This window comes from Vipera berus (genome assembly GCF_964194415.1).
Source record: "Vipera berus genome assembly, chromosome: 2".
Taxonomy (NCBI): Eukaryota; Metazoa; Chordata; class Lepidosauria; order Squamata; family Viperidae; genus Vipera; species Vipera berus.
Window position 1 is genome coordinate 19526747 of NC_138203.1, and position 22252 is coordinate 19548998.

The 22252-nt window shown below is 36.3% G+C and overlaps 2 protein-coding genes across 4 annotated transcripts in view; both read right to left on the reverse strand.

Annotated features, from left to right (window-relative positions):
* Nucleotides 1-11644, reverse strand: part of CPLANE1 (ciliogenesis and planar polarity effector complex subunit 1) — a 70023-nt gene extending 58379 nt beyond the window's left edge. The window contains exons 1-13 of the mRNA XM_081321296.1: nt 11624-11644; nt 9892-10022; nt 9636-9777; nt 8078-8245; nt 6999-7134; nt 6583-6702; nt 5946-6172; nt 4475-4581; nt 3618-3774; nt 2594-2697; nt 2312-2494; nt 1589-1826; nt 247-402 (exon numbers count right to left, since the gene is read on the reverse strand). Coding sequence (XP_081177422.1) covers nt 247-402; nt 1589-1826; nt 2312-2494; nt 2594-2697; nt 3618-3774; nt 4475-4581; nt 5946-6172; nt 6583-6702; nt 6999-7134; nt 8078-8158 — 1509 coding nt within the window. The 5' untranslated portion in view covers nt 8159-8245; nt 9636-9777; nt 9892-10022; nt 11624-11644. The remainder of the gene's footprint in view (nt 1-246; nt 403-1588; nt 1827-2311; nt 2495-2593; nt 2698-3617; nt 3775-4474; nt 4582-5945; nt 6173-6582; nt 6703-6998; nt 7135-8077; nt 8246-9635; nt 9778-9891; nt 10023-11623) is intronic.
* Nucleotides 11645-15024: 3380 nt separating this feature from the next.
* The window catches only part of NUP155 (nucleoporin 155), a 31652-nt gene continuing 24424 nt past the window's right edge, over nt 15025-22252 (reverse strand). The window contains exons 26-35 of one of the 3 annotated variants that reach the window (XM_081319791.1): nt 21668-21821; nt 21221-21325; nt 20950-21104; nt 20726-20855; nt 20280-20393; nt 19899-20019; nt 18443-18553; nt 17465-17601; nt 16427-16533; nt 15025-15446 (exon numbers count right to left, since the gene is read on the reverse strand). In XM_081319791.1, the coding sequence (XP_081175917.1) occupies nt 15308-15446; nt 16427-16533; nt 17465-17601; nt 18443-18553; nt 19899-20019; nt 20280-20393; nt 20726-20855; nt 20950-21104; nt 21221-21325; nt 21668-21821 (1273 nt within the window). In that variant the 3' untranslated portion in view covers nt 15025-15307. Of the gene's footprint in view, nt 15447-16426; nt 16534-17464; nt 17602-18442; nt 18554-19898; nt 20020-20126; nt 20162-20248; nt 20394-20725; nt 20856-20949; nt 21105-21220; nt 21326-21667; nt 21822-22252 lie in introns of those variants that run through there. The other 2 variants (XR_014025387.1, XR_014025388.1) reach the window with 2 other exon arrangements.

Sequence of the window (22252 nt, forward strand, 5' to 3'; positions counted from 1 at the left end):
CAGTGTCACATAAATAGCCTTCTGAGCAGCAGGAGATGGTGAAGAGTTTTTTTAAAAGGAAGATTTATCCTTAGCAACAGAAGATCTCAAACGTAAAATACTACATTGATATCCTCCAAACAAATAAAATGGCCTTTCTAAACGACATTTTAATTCACATTACATTATTAATTTTTTTACTATGTATTCATTACGATTTAAAATTATTAACATTAATCATTCAATATTATAAAGCAATCAGAATACCTGGAATAGTGATACTTCTTCGTTTAGTTCAGTGACTCCTTCTTCTTCTTGTAGAAACTTTGGAGTGCCAGAGAAAGTAGAAAGTTGATTTTCATATTGTAAGAGATTAGCTCTTAAAGAAGACAGTGACGGCAGTGGCTGCTTTTTCCCCTCAGACTACGGAAGAAAACAATATGACTCTTTTACTGTTAGCATCATTTAATTTTTTCTCTCTCCTCAATTTCTGAATGCAACAATTGAAGCAGATCCTGAAACTGGTGGCATGGTAGATCACAAAATATATGATTTATATGGGTTTTGATCTTTCTGGATATCAGCAACATAAAATACATACAGCATTAACCATGCAGAAATGGCAATATGGCCAGAAGAGTGAATAATCACAGCACTGCAAATAAAATTGAAAAAGTATTTTAAAATACGGTATTATTTAAAAATATCTGGCTAAATAAAACATTTTCCTATTTCTCTTAAAACAATAAAGTTAGGAACAAATGTACCGCTCCAGAAACATATTTTGTAACTGCTGTGCTCCTAACAAAATGGATATTTACCATGGAAATATTAATTCGGGTTTAGCCAACAAAACTCTTAGTAAATTATCCATTTGCAGGTATAAGAAAAATGGAATAGGTGGTAATAACACCTGCAGAATAAAAATGGATTATGTACTCTTGTGATATTTATTTAAAAAGTATCAATGAAACCACAGTCAACCCTTCACTTGCCAGAGACACTGTACTTTTTAGAAATTCTTATGAGATAAGAGGCAGATTCATAATTTTTACCCTGTTATGATTCTCTATCTGAAATACCGTGCCATTTGGAATCTGGAAAATGCCTAATGAAATGTGGGTCATGAAGTATAGGCACAATCTATTTCTATGCTCAATAAAATGTCAGTATCAGATCATATGAAATGAACTGTAAGGCTTTTATCTGTTCCTGAAGAAGAAAAACAATTTGACTACATGATAGCAAGCATGAAATGAGTCTGAAACGTTAAGCAGGAGAATAAAGGGATGGTATAGAAGAGAGCAACAGGAGACATTTTCAGAAGAAAAGAATACAGGTAATCCTTGACTTATGACCACAATCGAGTACAAAACTGCTGTTGATAAGCAAGACATTTAAATTAAGTGAGTTTTGCAGCATTTTATTACCTTTCTGGCCACAGTTATTAACTGCAGTGGTTAAGTTAGTAATATAGTTGTTAAGTTGTTAAAGAAACAAAAAAATATATTGTAAATGGCAACTGTTCTGTGGCTGTATTCAGAAGTCTATGGACTTTAATTGCAAACCAATATCATATTGTATTAGAAAATTAAGAAAGCAGTTGTACCTTGAATGTGATCAAATTGTGACGCAACTTTTCTAGTCTTTGGGCTGAATCAAGCAGCAATGACTTTGTATAGGTAGAAGGTGAAAACTCACTGGAAAATTTAAGGACTGTAACCATGTATCCATCAGAGGCAATGAGATAAGGCAAACTGGAGTGACATATTACAGAAAATCTCTGCCTCATGAAATCTCCTTCAGAAATTGATGAATCATTAGAATTCAAGAAAGAGTTCTGTGATCTAGCACAGAAGAATAAATCAACAAAACAGGAGATTAATGTACAATATCATAATGCAAAAATATTTATCTCACTTAAAAGATTTATCCATTCTCTTATATTAGGCTAAATCCCCACCCTGAATATGTTAAGCTGCACTCATAGGAAATGAGTAGAGATCCTTTAAAATGAAGCTAATCTTTCTTGCCAGTGCCATTTTTGTTGCCTGAGAATAAAAGAATAAGTGAAAAAATGAAATGTTTAAAATATGAATTCATCTTCGGCAAAGAAGAGACAGCTCGCTTAATCCCTCTGGATTATCATGCTCACCAATTTTTATCTTTTATTTTATTGATTTTATTGTAATTTTTTGATTATTGTGAGCCAGCCAGTCATTGAGAGTTGAATAGCGTACAAGTTTAACAAATGATTATTATTATTAGAAAATATATGGAAGGAAAACATAAAGTTCAGATAATTTTTTAAACCTCTGTTTTATTATCTCACCTGTGTATTATTAATGGATGTAGAGGAATGAATTCTGCTGGTCCAAATTCTATAGAGCAGCCATAAGTAATTAAAGTCATCAATTCACCCAAGCATGTCATTATGATCAGAGATCCACGTTTTAACATGCAAACCAAAAACAGACTATCAGGAGTCCAGCTCATGTCAGAAATCCAGTAAGACCTTCAACAATACAAGAACACTTTCAGGAACATGCAACTGAAATACTCACACTGGATTTCAAAATATCCTCTGGGGAAAAAAAGCTGATTTCATACTGACCGTATTAATTTGGATGGAATTTTGGGATTCTTGCTACCACAACCTTTAAGACTCCCTGAAGTAGTAATAAAATTCTTAGTGCTCATAAACATAATTTGAGTTCCCTATTATAAAAGAAACAGGAAAAGGAAAATATATTTAATATGAACAAAATACCGGGATAAAATTTAACTGTTAATGCCTCATGTGTCCTTATCTTTTTTAAAATTGATCCTCCTTTTATAAATTATTTATGGAACATAAATAACTTCCTGACAGTTAGAACAATTAACCAGTGGAACAACCTGCCTCCAGAAGTGGTGAATGCTCCAACACTGGAAGTTTTTAAGAAGAGACTGGACAGCCATTTGCCTGAAATGGTATAGGGCTTCCTGCCTGAGCAGGGGGTTGGACTAGATGACCTCCAAGGTTCCTTCCAACTTTATATTATTATTATTATTATTATTATTATTATTATTATTATTTATTATTATTATTATTATTATTATTATTATTATTATTATTATTATTATTATTAACATAAATGCTGATTCTGGACAGGATACAAAATTACTCTCTGTTCCTTGATTACATTGCAAGTCTCTTTGCTGAACATAATTTTAAACTTTAAGACTTAAAGAGTAAGATTAAAGATTGCACTGCCAGAAGGAAGTGTTCCCCCATCCCCCTCCTGGAAAGCAGTAGCATATTCTTTTAATAGGAGGAATTATATCAAGTAGAACTGAAGACTGGGGGGGGGGGGTGTTTTTCCTTAAAAATGGGCGGAGGTAGGGGTGACTTACCAGTTTACAGGGATTTCCCTTTTTTATTCTATAGCTTTGCATGCCAGATAGGTTCTGTGATCATACATAAATGTAGAAAGTGATGGTTGCCAAGAATTGAAAGGGGAAGGCAATTACATTCTAGGCTTCTTCTTCTACCAGGGTGATACTGGATGTATTCAAAGTAGTTTACAAAGCCAAACTTAATAAAGGGCACAATATTAATAAAGTCACTTTCTTCATTACGCTTTTAACATTGGTACCTGTAGATCCTTTTGATTGAGAGCTATTGCTAGTACAAGTCCATCATGTGAGTATTCAGTAAGCAAAGCACCTCTTGACTTCACGGATTCACAAGAGGGAGCCAACTTCAGCAGAGAGCATGTTTGTTGGGTCCAATGTATTTGACATGGAACAGAGCTACATGGAATGAAGAAAAAAGTGCATATTACAGGAAAAATGGAAAATAATTTTATTGATGTACAGAGTCAAAAAAAATTTCTTTGAAAAAATGCAGAGGATGTTATTAGACGTGAACTACAAATAATTTAACCCGCCTGCTTCACACCCCATTTCTTTAGCAACAGTGTCTGATTCTTTGAAATTAAAAGTTGTTAGTTGAGCTGTGCAGTTGAAAAATAGTGAATGAGATGCCATGTTAGTCCAAGGCTTCACTTAAGCTCCTTCTATCTCATCTATTGCATATTATGGTTTAGTGTAATATCCATCTTAGTTTGTGGAAGTTATTAGCAATTTTTAGCAAGGAATCATAATATTCTCTCTCTCTCTCTCTCTCTCTCTTTCTCTCTCTCTCTCTCTCTATATATATATATATATATATATATATATGTTAAGTATTTGTCAAGGCTTTTGAATGCACCTTGCTAATTAACTCTTTCTTTCCTGCTTTGGCCTGACCCAAGGCTATCCACAGGATATAGTCAACTTATGACAACTCATTATTTGTGTGTGTCTGTGTGTATATATATATATATATATGTGTGTGTGTGTGTGTGTACACATATGTACACAAATGACATTTTAATTAATAAACTGATATGCATCTTATTAAATATCTGATATAAACATCTGCATTTAAAAATCAGAATATTTGTTTTACCTTGCATTTTTTAAACCGTTCTCCTGCCATTTGATCTTCAAAAATATCAGCACCAGTTGGGCCTCAGAATAAAATGCAAAAGAACCCAAGCAACATTCTCCCAATATCTGTCAATGAATCAACATTTTTGAATAACTCATTTAAAATAACTATATATATATTTAAATGTATGATAATTATTCATATTTTACCATGTGGTCAGCAATTAAGATGTTATAAAAGACTTAATCATTTCCGTATTAACCCACAGAAATTTAAACTGCAGTTACAATGAACTATTTTGCATATGCAATATTATGATTTGGATTCTAAGCTCTACTGTGTTGTCTGGAAAGAGACATGCACAAAACATAGCAGAAACTGCAATATATTGCCACTGCATGCAAACATGCCAGCGCAAATAGGTAAGACCAAGATGTTGAGTATTAAATATGTTCTAAAGAGGAGCTATAAAAAAGTATTGCAAGATAGAAGACTCCCTATTCATGATCCCAGTCATTCAATTTTATCCATTCCTGAACAATGCCAGGATTCAGCTTACCGTATACACAGGTAATCTTCAATTTATTACCATAATTCTTTCAAGAATTATAGTTCTTTAGTGCCAAGCTGAGCATTAAATTATCAACCCAATTTTACAATACTTTTTTCCAGTGATTGTTAAGTGTATGTGTGAGACAGGTTTTAAGAGAACAAAGTGGTTGTTAAATGATCCTACTGTTTGTAATGGGATTTTTTTGCCAAAAACAGGAAGTAAAAGCTGTTTTCTGGCCAAAATAAAGGGTTGTAAATCAAGGTCACATGTCCATAGAATGCTGCAAACAGCTGTGAATGTGGGCTGCCTGTTAAGCACCCAAATGTAATCATGTGACCATGAGTGTCAGCCACTGGAACTTTCAATCCAAGTTGTAAGTATTTGGGGGGTCCATTGTAACTTCAAATAGTTACTAAGCTAGTCATTAACCAAGGACTACCTGTATTCTGTACAAGCCCATGCTAAAAAATTTTAACTGACATATTATGAAAAATGTGCCACTCATGAATAAGCCAACCCATCTCTTTCATGGTATTTTGGTTAAAAACTCAAGGGTCAGCTTATCTGCCAATGGGCTTTCACATGAATATATATGGAAACACATATACTTTTAACAAGTATTACCATATATATTAGCTGATAAGACCATCCCTTGAAATAAGCAAAACCTGATATTTTGGTATTTAAAATTCTTGGTTTATCCAGAAGTTTGAACTTGAGGGTGGCAGGTCTGGCTGCATAAGCAGCATAATTCTCAGTCTGATTATGAGGAATATAGGCAACAGCCACAGATTCTATATAAAAACAAGTATTTACTTCAGATAAACACACAATAGACTTCAACAATAACCAGAATTACATGGCTGTATAACAAAAGTCACTACATATTTGGAAAATACTTGATTGTCAATAAATGAGATGTATTTTATATTTTACCTCATTTTCAATAAAATCAACACTAACTACAGTTTCCTTCTCTTCGATGGCTGGTAACACAATTGAAGCTTCAGGAATAATTTGGGACCACTGTCCCATTGCAGAAATTTGGAAAGGTGTTGCTTTTGATTCTATGCTTTCCCACAATAAGACACAGACATCTAGAGTAGCAAGAAGTATTTTATTTCCATTGCCGGAAACACGTAAGCATAACCTCAAGGAATGTTCTAGAAAATAATGTAGTGTTAGAATTATTCAGTTCTTCTAAATCTACTCAAAATATTTACTTAATTTATGACAACAAAACACATGCTATCACAAGGAAATATAGTTTCTTGTATGAAATCAGGTAGTAGAATAAAGAATTTGTATGTTTTATCATGTTTTTTACTGCAATAATAAGCAATACACCTTTATTTGTGGTAATAGCCTCAAGAAGCATACATTATAGATACTAATGTATCATTGGCATATGACAAATAATTAGGAGCCTTGATATTTACGAAAAATACTATAAGAAAAATGACAAATTTTAAACTACAGCTTAATATTTTTTTTAAAAAATGAGTTTTTTTATAAAAAAGATGAAAATGAAAGAATATTTTTTTTGACAATTATATTGGTTGAACAATCATACCTTGCACTGCCATAGCAACTTTTTTAGATTCCTCTATGGGTGGAACAGTTTTTATAATGTCCTGATCCTTGTTCCAAAGAAATAGCTCTCCTGTTTTAAGCATTCCTGCCAACCAAGCTCCTATGTGAAAAAGATTAAAGTGCATCAATTTGGAATGTGATCTGATATGCACATACACTTAAATGCACTATAAGCTCCACTCTTTTCAATGAGACTCCTTCCAGTTAAATGTATATTCAATTAAGGTCTAATATTCCAACTACATGAATAATCTTAATGTATTTATGACCAGAAAATGGGTTAATTTACATCCGAAACAAGTGAAGAACTGCTGACTTTCGCTATTAGAAATTTCTTTACATTATAAAAAAACAGAACATACTTAGGTAGAAAGAATTGATACTGTAATACTTAACCATTTCTTGAGGTTGATAATACAATAACATTCTTCAGAAAAGTCTGTAATTGTGGAATCTTTTTTTTTGTCTTTCCAGAAAGCAGGTTAATTTCCTGTATGTTTTTGTCATCCAATAGAAAAATGGCCTCTTTTTGCTATTAAAAGAAGTATCAGTCTTTTATTTATATAATACTTTTTCTTGCTAATGAATATCTGGATTAATTCAAGAATCCTGCTAGCATTATAATAAATAAGAAATAAAAGTAAAAAATTAAATGACATAATACTTGATTCAGAAACTCTTTTCTTGACCCTTCCACAAAGATAAATGTTCCCTGAAAACAAGACTATTCTGCTGTTCAATTTTTTTTTGCAGCAAAATGATCTGATACAGAATTTTAATAACAACAATAGTAATAATTAAGATTTATAAGATATCCAAATCAGAGAGTTAGTTTATAGTTTACAATTAAAAACTCAAAAGAACAAATACTTAAGGAGAGTATATAAAAAGCAATTTCAACCATCCCACATTGATTATCACTGATTCAGTTATAAAATGCCACAGTACAAAAGCCAGGTTTGAACAAATACGGTATGTTTTATTTTAAAATAGCAGATACTTAAAAATATAGTGAATAAAAAAACTTTTCAAGCATCGTATGAATAAAATGTAAAAATAACACATGATAGTATTGCATTTTAAAATATCCTGAATGAAATAACTTCAAAAATTAAATAAACTGCAATAACAAAATTAGCATATGAATCCAAGATTGAACTGAAAAATTCTGTTCTGCCAAAAAACTTTATCTTAAGTTAATAAAACAAAAGTTTAGATAAGAATGCTTTACGTTAAAAAAAATTCAAACTTTTGGATATTCAATGTTTTTCTAAAGCAAAGTAGATATTTGAACCTTCAGTGATGCATTTTTCAACTGCTCAGACAGTATTTATTGTAATTCCTAATGATTTATATTGATTATTGCTGTTACTATATTACTCAGATTTGCACAATGATCTGAAGTTATGCCAGTAAGATTTAATTTTTGGAGGAATGTACCTTTAATGTACAATAATATAAAAAAATATAATTACCTCTCCCAGCCAGGTGATTCGAGGCCATGGCTTCTTCTGTTTGATACATGTAGAGGCTAGTACCTCTAATTTCATTTTCATGATTATTAAAACATATGAGAATCCATAAAATTTATCAAAGTTTAAATAGCTTTTAAATGGTTCCTTAAGGAAAATTCAACAGCATCTCTGCAAAACAATTTAAAGTGCTTAACTATTGACATAATTAAACCAGAGATATAATTTCCATGTGTTCTTATATTATCATTATTTCAACACCAGATACTAGAAGGCCTGTCAAATAGGCTTTAAGATAGCATCTCAATTCAAAACACCAGCAAACAGGTTCAATGCACTGTCTCAACTTGCATAATTGAATCCCTCTACTTTGAGTCATCCAACTGGACCTTTTGCTTTACTGGAAAATGATAGGCACCTGAGCATGCACAGAAGAGTTTTGCCATCTGGATAAAAGCAGAGCAGCTGCTCAGGCCTGCTGCTTTAAAGGGTACTTGTTCAAAGATTTCTCAAAGCCAGGCAGACTTTTGAATAACTGCATAGGTCTAGGGATCACTGATTCATGAGGATTACAGGATAAATCAATGATAGCCACCTTGTGCAAAAATTTAACAGGTCCAAGATTATATCAATGAAACTATGCACAAGTTAAAGATATACAAGTCCCCCTTCATTCAACTTCACTGGATGATCCCAAAATCTAGTTTTAGTGATACGAGGGGAAAAAACTGTCTACATCAAGCATACATATATAAATATGTACTGCTTCTGCCTTACTTTCCATTTTTCCAAGTTAAAAGCCCTAAACCTCATAATCACCCCTGTCATTCTTGTTGCCCAATTTTGCAATTTGTTCAGCTTTTCTGAGATAAGATAATCCAGGTATGATCATACTTGAAGGCTTATACATTGATATGATATTGGCAGCATCTCTTTTGGTCCTTGTTCAATTGCCTCCAACATAAAATATATATTTTTAAGAGCTGTACCCTGTTCTTCAACAAACTGCCCATTACAATCCTAAGATCTTTCTCATTACTCAGTAATGAGTAAAGGTAAAGGTAAAGATTCCCCCGCACATGTGTGCTAGTCATTTCCAACTCTAGGGGCCGGTGCTCATCTCCGTTTCAAAGCCGAAGATTGTCCGATGACATCTTCCGTGGTCATGTGGCCGGCATGACTAGACACCAAAGGCGCATGGAACGCTGTTACATTCCCACCATAGTGGTCCCTATTTTTCTACTGCATTTTTACGTGCTTTCGAACTGCTAGGTTAGCAGAAGCTGGGACGAGTAACAGGTAACTCTGTTACGTGGCACTCGGGATTCGACCCGCCAAACTGCCGACCTTCTGATTGAGAAGCTCAGCATCCTAACCCACTGAGCCACCGCGTCCCTTAATGAGTAATAATCTCTAATAATCGGTTATAATCCTATTCCAACACTATCAGAACATAAACTTGTGACATTCAGTGTCAGAAGGTGTCAATGATCATGGATTTAGAAAGCTTTAAAGGGAAATGTGTCAAATTCATGGAGGTTTTTAGAGTAGTGTGACATACCTGAGTTACTTCACAATATATATTACTACAAAGATCCAGTTTTTAGATTGTTAAAACAGCAGCATCTCTGTATGACTCCCGTAAAAGCTCTTCTCAGCTGATTTTGCAGGCATGTACATGCAGACCCATTTTGCTTGTGATCCTATGCAAACAATTTGGATTGTTTCTGAAGCACTTGAGAAGTACTTCATTTAACATATAGAAATTTCACATAATTTTAAAGTCCAGATCCGTAAGTATATTGGCTAAACTGTACCTCCTGTATGAAGCAACCATGCCTTTAACGTTCCATAAAGCATTTTGGCTGGTAAGAATCAGGATACTTTCCTAGATGAAGCTCTTTCTGATCAGACTGGATTCTTCTTGATTTCCAGAACCATTGTTAACCTGTTGCATATACAAAAATAACTTATTTACTCTCATTTGTATCATTGCCCATCTTACATAAAGTGACACTGGGAGTTGTACATGGTAATAATCAAAAATATATGAAAACCATTAAAACAAGCAATTTAAGATAAAAACAAAACAGAAGGAAAACATACAAAGAGGGCATTCCATTAACTTCTACAACCATCTAAAAGGTTCTACTCTACTCACAGGATCCCTATGCTAGCTGACAAATGCTGTTTTAAGGGCATTTTTGTTATTATTTATTTGATACTTGTATATCACCTCATCAATACACAAAGTAATTTGATAATTGTAAAAACCGTATCATCAAAGCACAATATGACATCAAAAATACCATGGATGGAAACTAATCAAGGAGAGAAGCAACCTGGAATTAAGGAGAAACAGTGAGGACAACTGACCAATGGAACAGCTTGCCGTCAGAAGTTGTGGGTGCTTCATCAATGGAGTTAAGAAGAGACTGGACAACCACTTGTCTCAAATAATATAGGATCTCCTGCTTGAGCAGGGGATTGAACTAGAAGACCAAGGTTTCTTCCAGATCTATTCTGATTATTATTTAATTAAAAACAAATACTACCATCAGCCCAACTGTTTACAGTAACTAGTCTTGAACCTTGTGATCTCAAGAGAAAGGCACTGATGTAAATGACCAATTAAATGAAGTTAACTCAGAAAAGTAGCTCAGAGTGACATACATGGCTGTTCTCTCCCCTGCAAAAAATGACAATTTCCACCCAGGGAGCTGAACTTAACACCTGACTACAGCATCTAGTTGACTCTGGGTGACCTAAAAAAGCCACCCAGTATTCATCCCTGGCTTACCGGGTGGGAGACCACCAGGAAATCCAAGGCGACTATCTGAGAAGTAAAGTATCCCAGGAGGCAATGAGATGCTACTTCTATAATATTGCTTTAAAAAAAACACTCACATGACCATAGCATCACAAAGAACTGCCCTGGGTTCACCAGAGAGTACTTGGAGAATACTCCAATCTTAATGATGCTTCAAAGCACACTCCTGCCCACGTTCTCTCCAGTTTCACTGTGTTAAAAAGCCACGTGACTTCCAGAGCAGTAAAAAATATAAATCTATTTAATGCCCCCCCCCCCTCACATCTCTTGCTCCTCGGATGACTCGCACAGGATCCCCAGGCTGGCAAAGCCAATGGGAACCGTGGTGCAACAAGATGCGAAGGAGGGCTCCAGGATGGATGGATCCTACGGGAACCGCAGCCCTCCCTCTGCCACCCGCCTTCTCCTCTTTATGCCTTAAGGCAGGGGTCCTCAAACTTAGCCCTTTTATGAGTTTTGGACTTCAACTCCCAGAATTCCTCAGCCAGCGTGCCTGGCTGAGGAATTCTGGGAGTTGAAGTCCACAAGTCATAAAAGGGCCAAGTTTGAAGACCCCTGCCTTAAGGGCTGCTTTGCAACCGGGGCGCGTCCCTCAGGCTTCGTGCAGGAGAAGCTTGCCTGTCGTGCTGCCTCCTTTTCTTGGCCCAGCAATCGCTCGCCGCCGACGCCAGATCCCGCCTAAGACAGAATGGAAAAGAGCCAGGCGCCCCTTTACTTACCGCTCCCAGACTCAGCCCAACGGTTTTCCTTTCCAGGACCCAAGTTGCCAGGCGAAGGGAGGAGCGCGAATACTACGCATGCGCCCCATGCAGCCCTTTCCAATGGGAAACAGGGAAGCTCAGCCCCGAACGCAGCGGAGGCGTCTCGTTCAGCGCCTCTTCACCGGGGTCCGGTCTTGGCGGTTAGGGATTTCGTTGCCGGAGCGAGGCTTGGGCTTCCGCGTATATTCGAATTCAGAACTGTCCCAGATATCGGACTTTTTAACGAATTCATCCAGCGGTACCCAGCAGCCGCTGGTTGAACTCAAGAAGCTAAGCAGGAGACCAAGAGGAAGCCTCCAGATTTAAGATTAGACGGAGAAGTTGGGGGGGGGGGGGAAGAAAGTCCTAGGGCAGGGGTAGGCAACCTCGGCTCTTTTATGACTCATGGACTTCAACTCCCAGAATTCCTGAGCCAGCTTGGCTGGCTCAGGAATTCTGGGAGTTGAAGTCCATGAGTCATAAAAGAGCCGAGGTTGCCTCCCCCTATCCTAGGGAAAGGAGGAACTGCTTCCAGATGACTGCCAAGAGAACTAATGAATTTGTTCCTTCAGAGCCACAACTTGACTTGAGGGAGTCTTAATCTTAAAGCAGTTCATTACTGCCAGCAGTCACAGCACAGAGTACTGGCTGACTAGAGTGTGCTTAGTACTTGGATGGGGGACCACCAGGAAAGCTGAACAGTGTACACTGGGGGGGAAAAACCCCACAACCAAACAAAAATCCTTCCATATTATTGTCGTGGTGGGGGAAGAGAGAGAGAGAGGGAAGAAGGAAGGAAGGGAAAGAAAGATGGATGCAGAGATGTGCACATGAATTTATTGGTAGTTGAGCACAACTAGTGCGTATAGTCAAGGCTATGGTCTTCCCAGTTGCAATGTATGGCAGTGAAAGCTGGACCATAAAAAAGGCTGAGCGCCAAAGAATTGAGGCCTTTGAACTGTGGTGCTGGAGAAGACTCCTGCGAGTCCCTTGGACTGCAAGGCGATCAAACCGGTCAGTCCTAGAGGAGATCGACCCTGACTGCTCTTTAGAAGGCCAGATCCTGAAGCTAAAACTCAAATACTTTGGCCACCTAATGAGAAGGAAGGACTCACTGGAGAAGAGCCTAATGCTGGGAAAGATTGAGGGCAATAGAAGAAGGGGACGACAGAGAATGAGGTGGCTGGATGGAGTCACTGAAGCAGTCCCACAGGTAAGCAGAAAGGCGTAAGGTAGGTTTAAGAGCAGAAACCAGCCTGGTGCTCCTAGAGTGGTTGTGTCATCACAACCTAGGCATCTCTAGGCAACCCCTCTGGAAGGCATTAAACTGGGGGAAAGAACACAAACTTTGTGGTTGATGATCTCAGGTGAAGGAAAGGTCAGAAGTGGTTTAATAAACAGGTAGATAGGAGGGAATATCCATCTGCTTAACAGTTCCTGTTGCAGCAGTATACTACTTTTTGAGGAATGCCGTTTTACTTTGGGCTAATAAAGTAAAAAGGTCTCTCCTTCCTGCTATACGTACTGCCAGCACTCCCAGGTAAATGAGACAGGAAACATGACTAGACGAACTACTGTACTTTTACTTTATTGTAAGGCTATTGACAGAATCTTGCAAATTGGAAGGTACAAATCTCCTGACACTACTTTTAGCTGTCTGATCAATTAGGGTGAGTCTTTCCTATGTTTCTTCCTCTGACCATTAAATTCCCTAGCAGCTCGAGACCATTGTCACATAACCATTACACATATATAGAAGACTGGTTATGAACACACAGAATTCTAAACCTCACTAAGGACTCAATTGTTTTACTTGGAAATTAAAAGCACCTTGCATCAAGTTGGACTCCTGGACATACCCATATTGTTTCCTGGATGGCAACAGTATGGAAATGATTTGGTATTGCCTTTTTTCTAGATATTTTAATACTCAAGTGTTCTGTACTGAATACTAATAAATGTAACCCATCTTAGCTTTCTGAGTTAGTTCAGGCTGGCTAATGGCGATTGAACCGAAGGCACAGTATAAGTAGTAGTGGTGGCTAACTCATGGATTTGTCTTTTTGGCATCCCCTGGGCAAGTGATGGCACTGGGTAATCATTTCAACCCGGAAGTGCCTTAAACTATACTTCTGAGATGAACAGGAAGGGAACGTGTGTTTTTAAGAACCAATATAGGAATGCACACTTAGTGCCCATTTATTTTTATTATTGCATTAAGACAGCCTACACTAATAACTTAGCAGCCAGCACAGGAACTCTACTTCAACCCCATGGACGATTAACACTGAAAGTGCCTACACTAAATGGGATATTGAGGAAACTAAAAACCTCTTTTAAAATTAAGTAGTAATGTTACTTATGTCCTATTGCTCAATATCCTTTCTAAAGTTCTGTGCAGCTTATACAAAAAATCTGTTTTTTGAATGACAGAATATAGTTGTTGGCTTGTTTGTGGGCCCAGGTCAAGGCGTTGGTTACCCTCTTTAAAACCTTTCAGGGCATGGGACCAGGTTAACTGAGGAACCATCTTGCCCCAATGGGATTGTCCCACCCCATTCGTTTTTGGCAAAAGAAGCATGCTGTAAACTCCTTGGGAAAGGAATTTTGGCTGGAGGGGTCTAGGGGAAGTCCAGTTAACCAGTGGAACAGCTTGCCTTCAGAAGTTGTGGGTGCTTCATCACTGGAGATTTTTAAGAAAAGACTGGACAACCACCTATTTGAAATGGTATAGGGTCTCCTACTTGAGATGGGAGTTGGATTAGAAGACCTCCAAGCACCCTTCCAGTTCTATTCTGATTGAACCTTTTCTGCTGTGACCTCTGGAGGTGAGATCTGATCCCACCCTTCTGGCCTTCCAAAAGGGCCTAAAAGCTGGCTCTGCTGGTTGGCTTTGGCCCTAATGAGGGCGCTCCATAGTGGAGGCGGCTGGAGGAGTAATAGAGAAGATTCCACCTCCCTACCATTTTGGTCTTTGTAGTTGTTTTTTATCTGATTCTTGTTAATTTTAATGTCTTTATATTTGGTTTTATTGTAGCTGTCCCAAAACACTTTGGACAGTGAGATGGGTGGCATATAAAAATAAAGTACAGTGATAAAGAATATAGTTTGATTAAAAGTTACGAATGTTATTTGTTCCCCAATATTAATTCCTGGTCACATAACCACTATCAAAATTTCTCATAGTACAGGCATTATAGTTAATTCCTTTTAAAAGTAAGAGAGATAGTACACATTGTAGAAACAGAATTTCTGTCTGGTGCATGATGAATTTAAAAACAAAGTGCAGTTAATCAGGCCCGTCACCTAAGCAACCAGCTGGGGCTCTACAAAATAGTGAAGTCTTATGCTCAAGCGTATTGTACAGATTTACAAAAAACTCATTTTACAAATAAGTTTAATTGCCAGAACACAATCATACAATGCATCTTAATCCAAAGCATATAAAACAGTTTCGCTGTTAGAAAAATGTGGCAGTAATAAAAAAAGAACAAAACAAAGTTATTTATACATTCTGTTCCATGTGACATTCATTAAGAAGATACACTAGAAAATTAATCAGTAGGAAGTTGATTCTCTTCAGCCTTATCAGCATTTGCCTTTTCAGGTTCCAGTACATTTAACAGCCAGTTCACCTGGACAAGCAGACATGCATCACTGGATTTAGTGAAGCCGCTCTAATTTTGCCTGCAGAGATTTAAAGCTTCCGGTAATGGTCTGTACAGCTAAGGTCGGACTTATAGACTGCAGCTCAACAAGGTAACAGCTAACAGCATCTAAACAGATATTTGTGAATCGCCGTCTAGAGAAAGAAAACAGATTGATCTTGTTATTATACTCCTTTCCGTACAATTGCTATACAGTGACTTGAAAAGTCTTGAAACTTATATTCATTAAAAAGTTGGTGGATGGAAGGAAAATAAAAATAAATAGATCTATTAACCCAATATTCATTCTGGGAAGCCTGGATGAAGAGGGAGGCGTTCAAGGGGCACCAAATTTACAATCACAAATTTCAGGTGGGGAAATTCTATAATGCAGGGACCACCTCTAAGAAGACTTGTCTGAAAATAATTGCTAGTTGGCACAAATAATTGCAAGTACAATAATCTCTAACGATCCATCACTCATCAGAGCATCACAGCCCTTAAACTTACAACTACTGCAGCATCCCAGTCACATGATCAAAATACAGGCACTTGCCATTGTTATGTATTTACGATGTTTGCAGTATCCCAGGGTCGTGATTGCCATTTGCAACCTTCCCAGCCAGCTTCCAACAAGAAATTCAATGGAGGAAACTGGATTTGTTTAATGACCTCGTGATTCATTTAACAACTGCACCGATTCACTTAACCATGGCAAAAAAGGTTAGCAACAGACATTCTGGCCCCAATTGGAGTCTACCTGTATAGATATTTGTCCTTTTTTTGCCAGCTCACTCTACTCATGGGCTGACTACGTAGGTTTTTCAGGTATGGAAATTAAGTTGGTTAAAAAAAGAAACAATTTTCTAGAATAGGAATGTGAAAGACTTACTTCCTGCCATCCTGCTACATGTTTTAAGAATAAAAAATGGGTTAAAATATGTAAGGTAATAAAAGTCATTATAGGCCTGAAAATACTCAACATGATATTGTTAAAAAAACTTGACTGGTTTTTTAAATTTAATTTTGATACGATGTTTAAGCAAAACTGTACATTTTGTCAACACCATCATTCAGCACGTGCTGAATTATTACAATTTCACCTCACTTCCAGTGTATATAAACTTTAAAATACCTTTCAAAAGTAGCTACTTTGTTAGGATCTTGCACATATCCTGACAGCAGTACATGTATACATTCCAAAAGATGTAATGGTTTCTTCATTTTGCTCCAGTAGGGATCCTATAAAGAGAAAAATATGGAAATATATGCACATACAAACTCATACATGTGTGTATGTAAAAAGAAAGACTCATTGGCTTGTACGTGTGTTCACTGACCAGTTGGCAGTTTAGAGATGGCTGATTCTCCATTGCTACCAAGCTAGTAGACAAAGGCCAGCAGCCATTGCTGCTCGGAAATCTACAGAAATTTTGTTTGTTTGTCAACTTACATAGATGCTCATCTATAAAACTCACTATTAAAACATACTACAAAAACATTTGACATACTTGTTTAATCACTAGGAGCTGAACTCAACATGAATTTTATTTTCATTGCTATTTTTTTTAGCAAGAAGCCAGTTGTTCTAATAATCTCCCTCCCCTGCCAATGATCCTGTTTTTGATAGCAGTGGGTAAACAGTGCTCTTGCCTGCACTAGCACTGTTTAAAGCAGGGGTCTTCAAACTTGGCCCTTTTATGACTTGTGGACTTCAACTCCCAGAATTCCTCAGCCAGGCATGCTGGCTGAGGAATTCTGGGAGTTGAAGTCCACAAGTCATAAAAGGGCCAAGTTTGAAGACCCCTGATTTAAAGTGTGTTAAACCCCACTCCGCCCAGTGGTCCTTTAAAATTTCTCCATTCCAAAAATTCAATCTAATTTTTTTCCAGAGCTAAGAAAACCAGGCAAATCCTTTTTAGCCTAAAGGCCTCATTTTCACAGAACTAGGAAAGATATAGCATAGCTTTCTTCTTTATAGACATTTCTAACTTTAAAAGTGACGGAAAATACATTCGTAGTTTGGAAACGTAATGATCTGTAACTATAATAACCAAAAGCCTTCCTAACTGTTCATCTCATAGTTCTGCATCTAAACAGAAGTATTCCCATCCCATGCAATTATAATACAGATCATAAAACAAACTGAAAACTAGATTTTGAACTCTCATACCCGTGCTTTAAAAAGCTGATCATATACTTCAAGAAGCCGTGGTAGCGGGACACCAATTTCTTGCATGGTATACGTTACAAATCCCACATCCCAGTTCAAAGAACAAACTTGCTGCTCTAGATATTGAACTAAGAAATCTGAGGAAAAAATATAATGCAATAACATCAAATTCTTGCACAAAGTTATGGCAACAATGTTATTTCTTTTTTCATTTTATCTATGGAACCAGAAAACATTCTTGACTCCATCTGATCAGTCTCTTGAGAAAGAACAAAGACATTTTCTGCCCATGACAGGATGGAAAGAAGCTGAGGTTCTTCAACATAGCTTTTTCAATATCAGGGAGACCAAGACATCTTGGACACAGTAAGAAATAGACATATCTGAGCACATTATATTAAAAGGGCCAAACCTAGTCTTGAGAATTCATCCACAGGATGCTCTTAGTTACTACTGTCTTGACTAATATTAAAATAAAGAAGTGGTCTTATAAAGGGCCTCATTAACCTGCATATTACCAGTATAAGGTTACCCTGAATCCAAGAGGGTATCTTGCATACCCTCAATATCATTCATTCATTGGTCTCATGATGTGTTGAAACATATTTAGTAAGTTGGCCATAATTTACCACTTTTTAATTCCCCCCTCCCCAATTTTGCTATTTATCAAGGTAATAGCAACTAATAAGGCAACAGGTAAAATGTGAGCCTTTAAAATATTTGCTTGGATACAATTTCAGAATTAGATGGTTTCCATCATTTTCTTTTCCTACTTCTGCTCTGCCTCTATTGGCTTTAAATGAGCAGCAAACGGCGGAAGCCTACAAATAGTATTTCTGGATTCTACCATTTGAAGATTTTGAAATAAGTATTTGACACAGATTCAAGAAAAACAAGCAGTAGGACTTTTTCATATTTTCTTTCAACTTCCTTCTTGACAAGTCTATATTATTCAATATCTAAAATTGACTTATATACCTAAAGGGAAATAGCGTGGTGTTCCAGCATAAACTTTGCCAAGCATTACCATCTTCAGACTAAGAGCCTGCATCCTATCAGGAGCACTCATTGCAAGACTGTCACTCAGTGCTGAAAGAAAAAAGGAAAATCTATTATATATTCATATTCTTTCAATCTTCAGCTCCATACAATTAGATACAATAAATGGATGTCCAGCTGAGGAAAATGGCAAATTAGATGTTTCCCAATGAATAGTATAATGCCATGGCAATGACTGATGGCAAACTCTGTTTAATGGAGCTTCTCCGAACAAGGAGAGATAGCCCATTTGTGCTCCAATTGGTTGAAACTGGGACATGATTCCCTATGGTGAAGCTTTAAGAATATTAAATTATCTAAATTTACTTTCTAATCACTTATATTTATAATTATTTTAGAGTTAAAAGAGGTCTGTTAAAACAAGTCTAAAAATCTGCCTAGTGAGTAAAACTTCATTTTGAAATAAAAAATAATTTGTTTAAAAAATGTTAAGAACATGAAATAAATGGCAAAAATCTAAGAATTCAACCTAAAAATGTTTAAATGGATTAAGGATCCAAATTAATTGGAATATTAGAACTTTTGAAGGGTTTGAGGTGCTCTCTGAGCTTCGTTGTTTCCTTGCAGATGTTTTCATTATCCAAACTAGGTAACATCATCAGTTTGCATAATGAAATGTCTGCAAGAAAAGAACCAAACTCAGAGAGCACCAAGGGCTTTCATTTCAACCATGAGCTACAAATATTCTCCTTTACTGATTAGAACTTTTGCTAAGCACCCTGAAAATTTGAGGAAATAAAATAACATTTTCACATGAATGTGTGAACTGTTTATTCTATGAAGAAATGCAATATTGGTGGAAAGTTGAAAATAAACTTGATTTTATGAATGAGCACTAGAGGGGACTAAAGCTCCAGGCAGTGAAAAGAACAATGAAATTTGCAGGATGACAGATAAGGATATGACATCAAGATATTTCAAAGGACCTTTGAAATTGGGAGATGGCAATTATTGACAGCACTGGAAGAGAAAATCTCAACAGAGGTAGGAATATTGGAAAATGAAGAAACTGCTGCCTGCAATTAGTGCAGGTTCGAGTCCCACCAGGCTCAAGGTTGACTCAGCCTTCCATCCTTCCGAGGTAGGTAAAATGAGGACCCAGATTGTTGGGGGCAATAAGCTGACTTTGTAAAAATGCCGCTTGGGGGGGGGGCGAAAGCCCTAATAAGCAGGCATATACATAGAATGAAGGCTATTGCTAAGCACATTGATTTGTGCTTCTTAGATTGTAAGCCGCCCTGAGTCTTCAAAGAAGGGCGGGATATAAATGGGATTAAAAAAAGACAGAAACAATTGTTAAAGAGGAAATATAAATGACAAATCAAGAGATGAAAAATGATCTGACAAAGACTTATTGTACTGACAAAAGACCTACCTTTTTCAATTATTTCTTGCCAAAGAGTTTGTACTAAGATAGGATCTGAATGTCCAGCACAATGTATAATGGCCAATTTACACTCTGAGAGCTTGAATGGATCTGCAAATTCCCCATAGAGCTAAAGATTAAAAAGGCAAAATAACAACAATTTGGTTACTTGTAAGAAATGAAAAACATTATTTTACACTAATTAAGTAATGAAAATACTAAATATCGTATCTTCACCTGAAATAGCCAGTAAGACAAACACAGTAAGCCAGCTGCAGTTTTCAAAGTATGAATAGGAAAAATAAATGCTTTAAGATACAAATATATATTCCAACAAACAAGTTATTTAGAATTGGAACCTAGAATGGTGAGTTCAGATATTAAGACCACCTTGCTAATTTCCATCAACTCAGAATCCAACTGGGAAATTGCATCTTGCACTGAAGAATAATGTGAACACTGATGGTGTAAGGCTTCTTGTATTTGAAACTGTATCCTGGCAACCTGATTAAAAATACAAGAATATTTAAATGAAAAGTTTAAGAATAAACTTTTATAATTACTATGCTTATAATAGTTCTTCTCTATTTGAATCACTCACTTTTTGCTCATTAAAAAACACTTTTATACTATTTTAACATTTTACTGTTAAAATTAGTTACAGTAATTTTACTGTTCTGCATTATTTTGATTATCATATAGAAGGCAATACAAAAGCACAATAAACAAATAAAATTCTATCATTTTTAATTATTAATTTTAATAAATGAAAGTAATCACAGATGAAAGGTGTTGATTAAAAATACTGGCACCCATACAAACCAGTTTTTACTTACTTCCATTTTCTCTTCCAATTCATGTAAAAACTCCCCATCTGCAGCTATTGGCAATATTGCTGTCGAGCTCTTAGCACTCAAGATAGCCCGTGCAATATATTCAAGGCGCTGCTGAAGTGAAATCTCAGTGCTATTAAATAACAAAGGCATGTAATTAATATTCATATAATAATAATGATGATGCAAACATAACTGAAGTCTTGATAGACAAAAAGATATATTACCTATGCATGTCTGCCAATTTTGCAAGCACTCGGGCTGCATTACTAAAACTTCTATTTTTCTCAAAAAACCTCCATAGCAAATCCATATAGCGAACTTTGTTTTGATCAATTTTGGCCATGCGTGCCAGATATGGCTCCAGGAAGGGGGAGTTTACCTAGAGAAATGGAGGGAGGAATCTCACCTATTTGCCATTGCTGTATTTAATCCATTATGTTTCTGAAACTAGACAGAAACTATATGAAAATTTATCAAGCCGGTCTGTAATCTTACCTGCAGCAACTTATCTGATAAATCCGCTTGAATCAACCAGCCATAAAGGGCAATACTAAAAAGTTCATCTGTGGAACGTTGGGCGAGCTTAAGCATTTGTTCAAACTAGAATCAGGAATACAGAAACATTTAAAATGTTATTCTCAGTTGCAAGAATGTAAAGAATGCCTTCACTTCTAGAAATTTTTTTTTTTAAAAATCCTTAATAGGTATTAAATACTGAATACTTTAGTATTTATTAAAGTATTAAACACTGAATACTTCAGTATTTATTAAAGTACGAAATATTGAATATTTCTATACATAATCTCTGAAAATCTTCTATGCAAGAAGCTATTATGCCTTAATAAGTGTTTTGTAAGGAAAATAGATAGATTTAAAAAACGACCCAAGAAACACCATCCATCCCTAAGGAACAGCTCAGTATATGACTTGAGTAGTGCTTACGTGATGTCCTGCTTCTTCATTGCTCAGCATGTTGGGATCGGAGGACAAAACAGGAGGACCAGGTTTCTTGGGCACACTGGGAGACTGAGGGGCAGCTTTGCTTTGATTAACCAGCTCCTGAAGGGTGTCTGTGATGCATTTATAACAATTTAACCTGTAAAAAGATGCCAAGTGGAGTAACATACTCAGGAGGAAAACAATATACATCAATGTCTTCAAGTTTTACCATTTTAAAATCATGCATATTCCTGGTGACATGTTACTTGAGCATAAGATTAATAAACTGGAATGTTTATGAAAAGTACAATTTTCCACAGTACAAATTTTAAAAAAGTCAAATTCAGTTAAGAAATAGAGGCAGTCCTCAACTTGCAACCTTTTCTTTAGCGACCATTCAAAGTTACAACAGCAGTGAAAAAAGTGACTTGTGAATAGTCCTCGCACTAACAGCGTCCCTACAATCATGAGATCAAATTTGGACATTTGGCAACCAGCATGTATTTTCGATTTAATCAAGGGTGCAAACCAGCATTTGCATTTCCTGCATCGGATGAGGAAAGCACATCTTTCTTGTTTTGTCCTGGC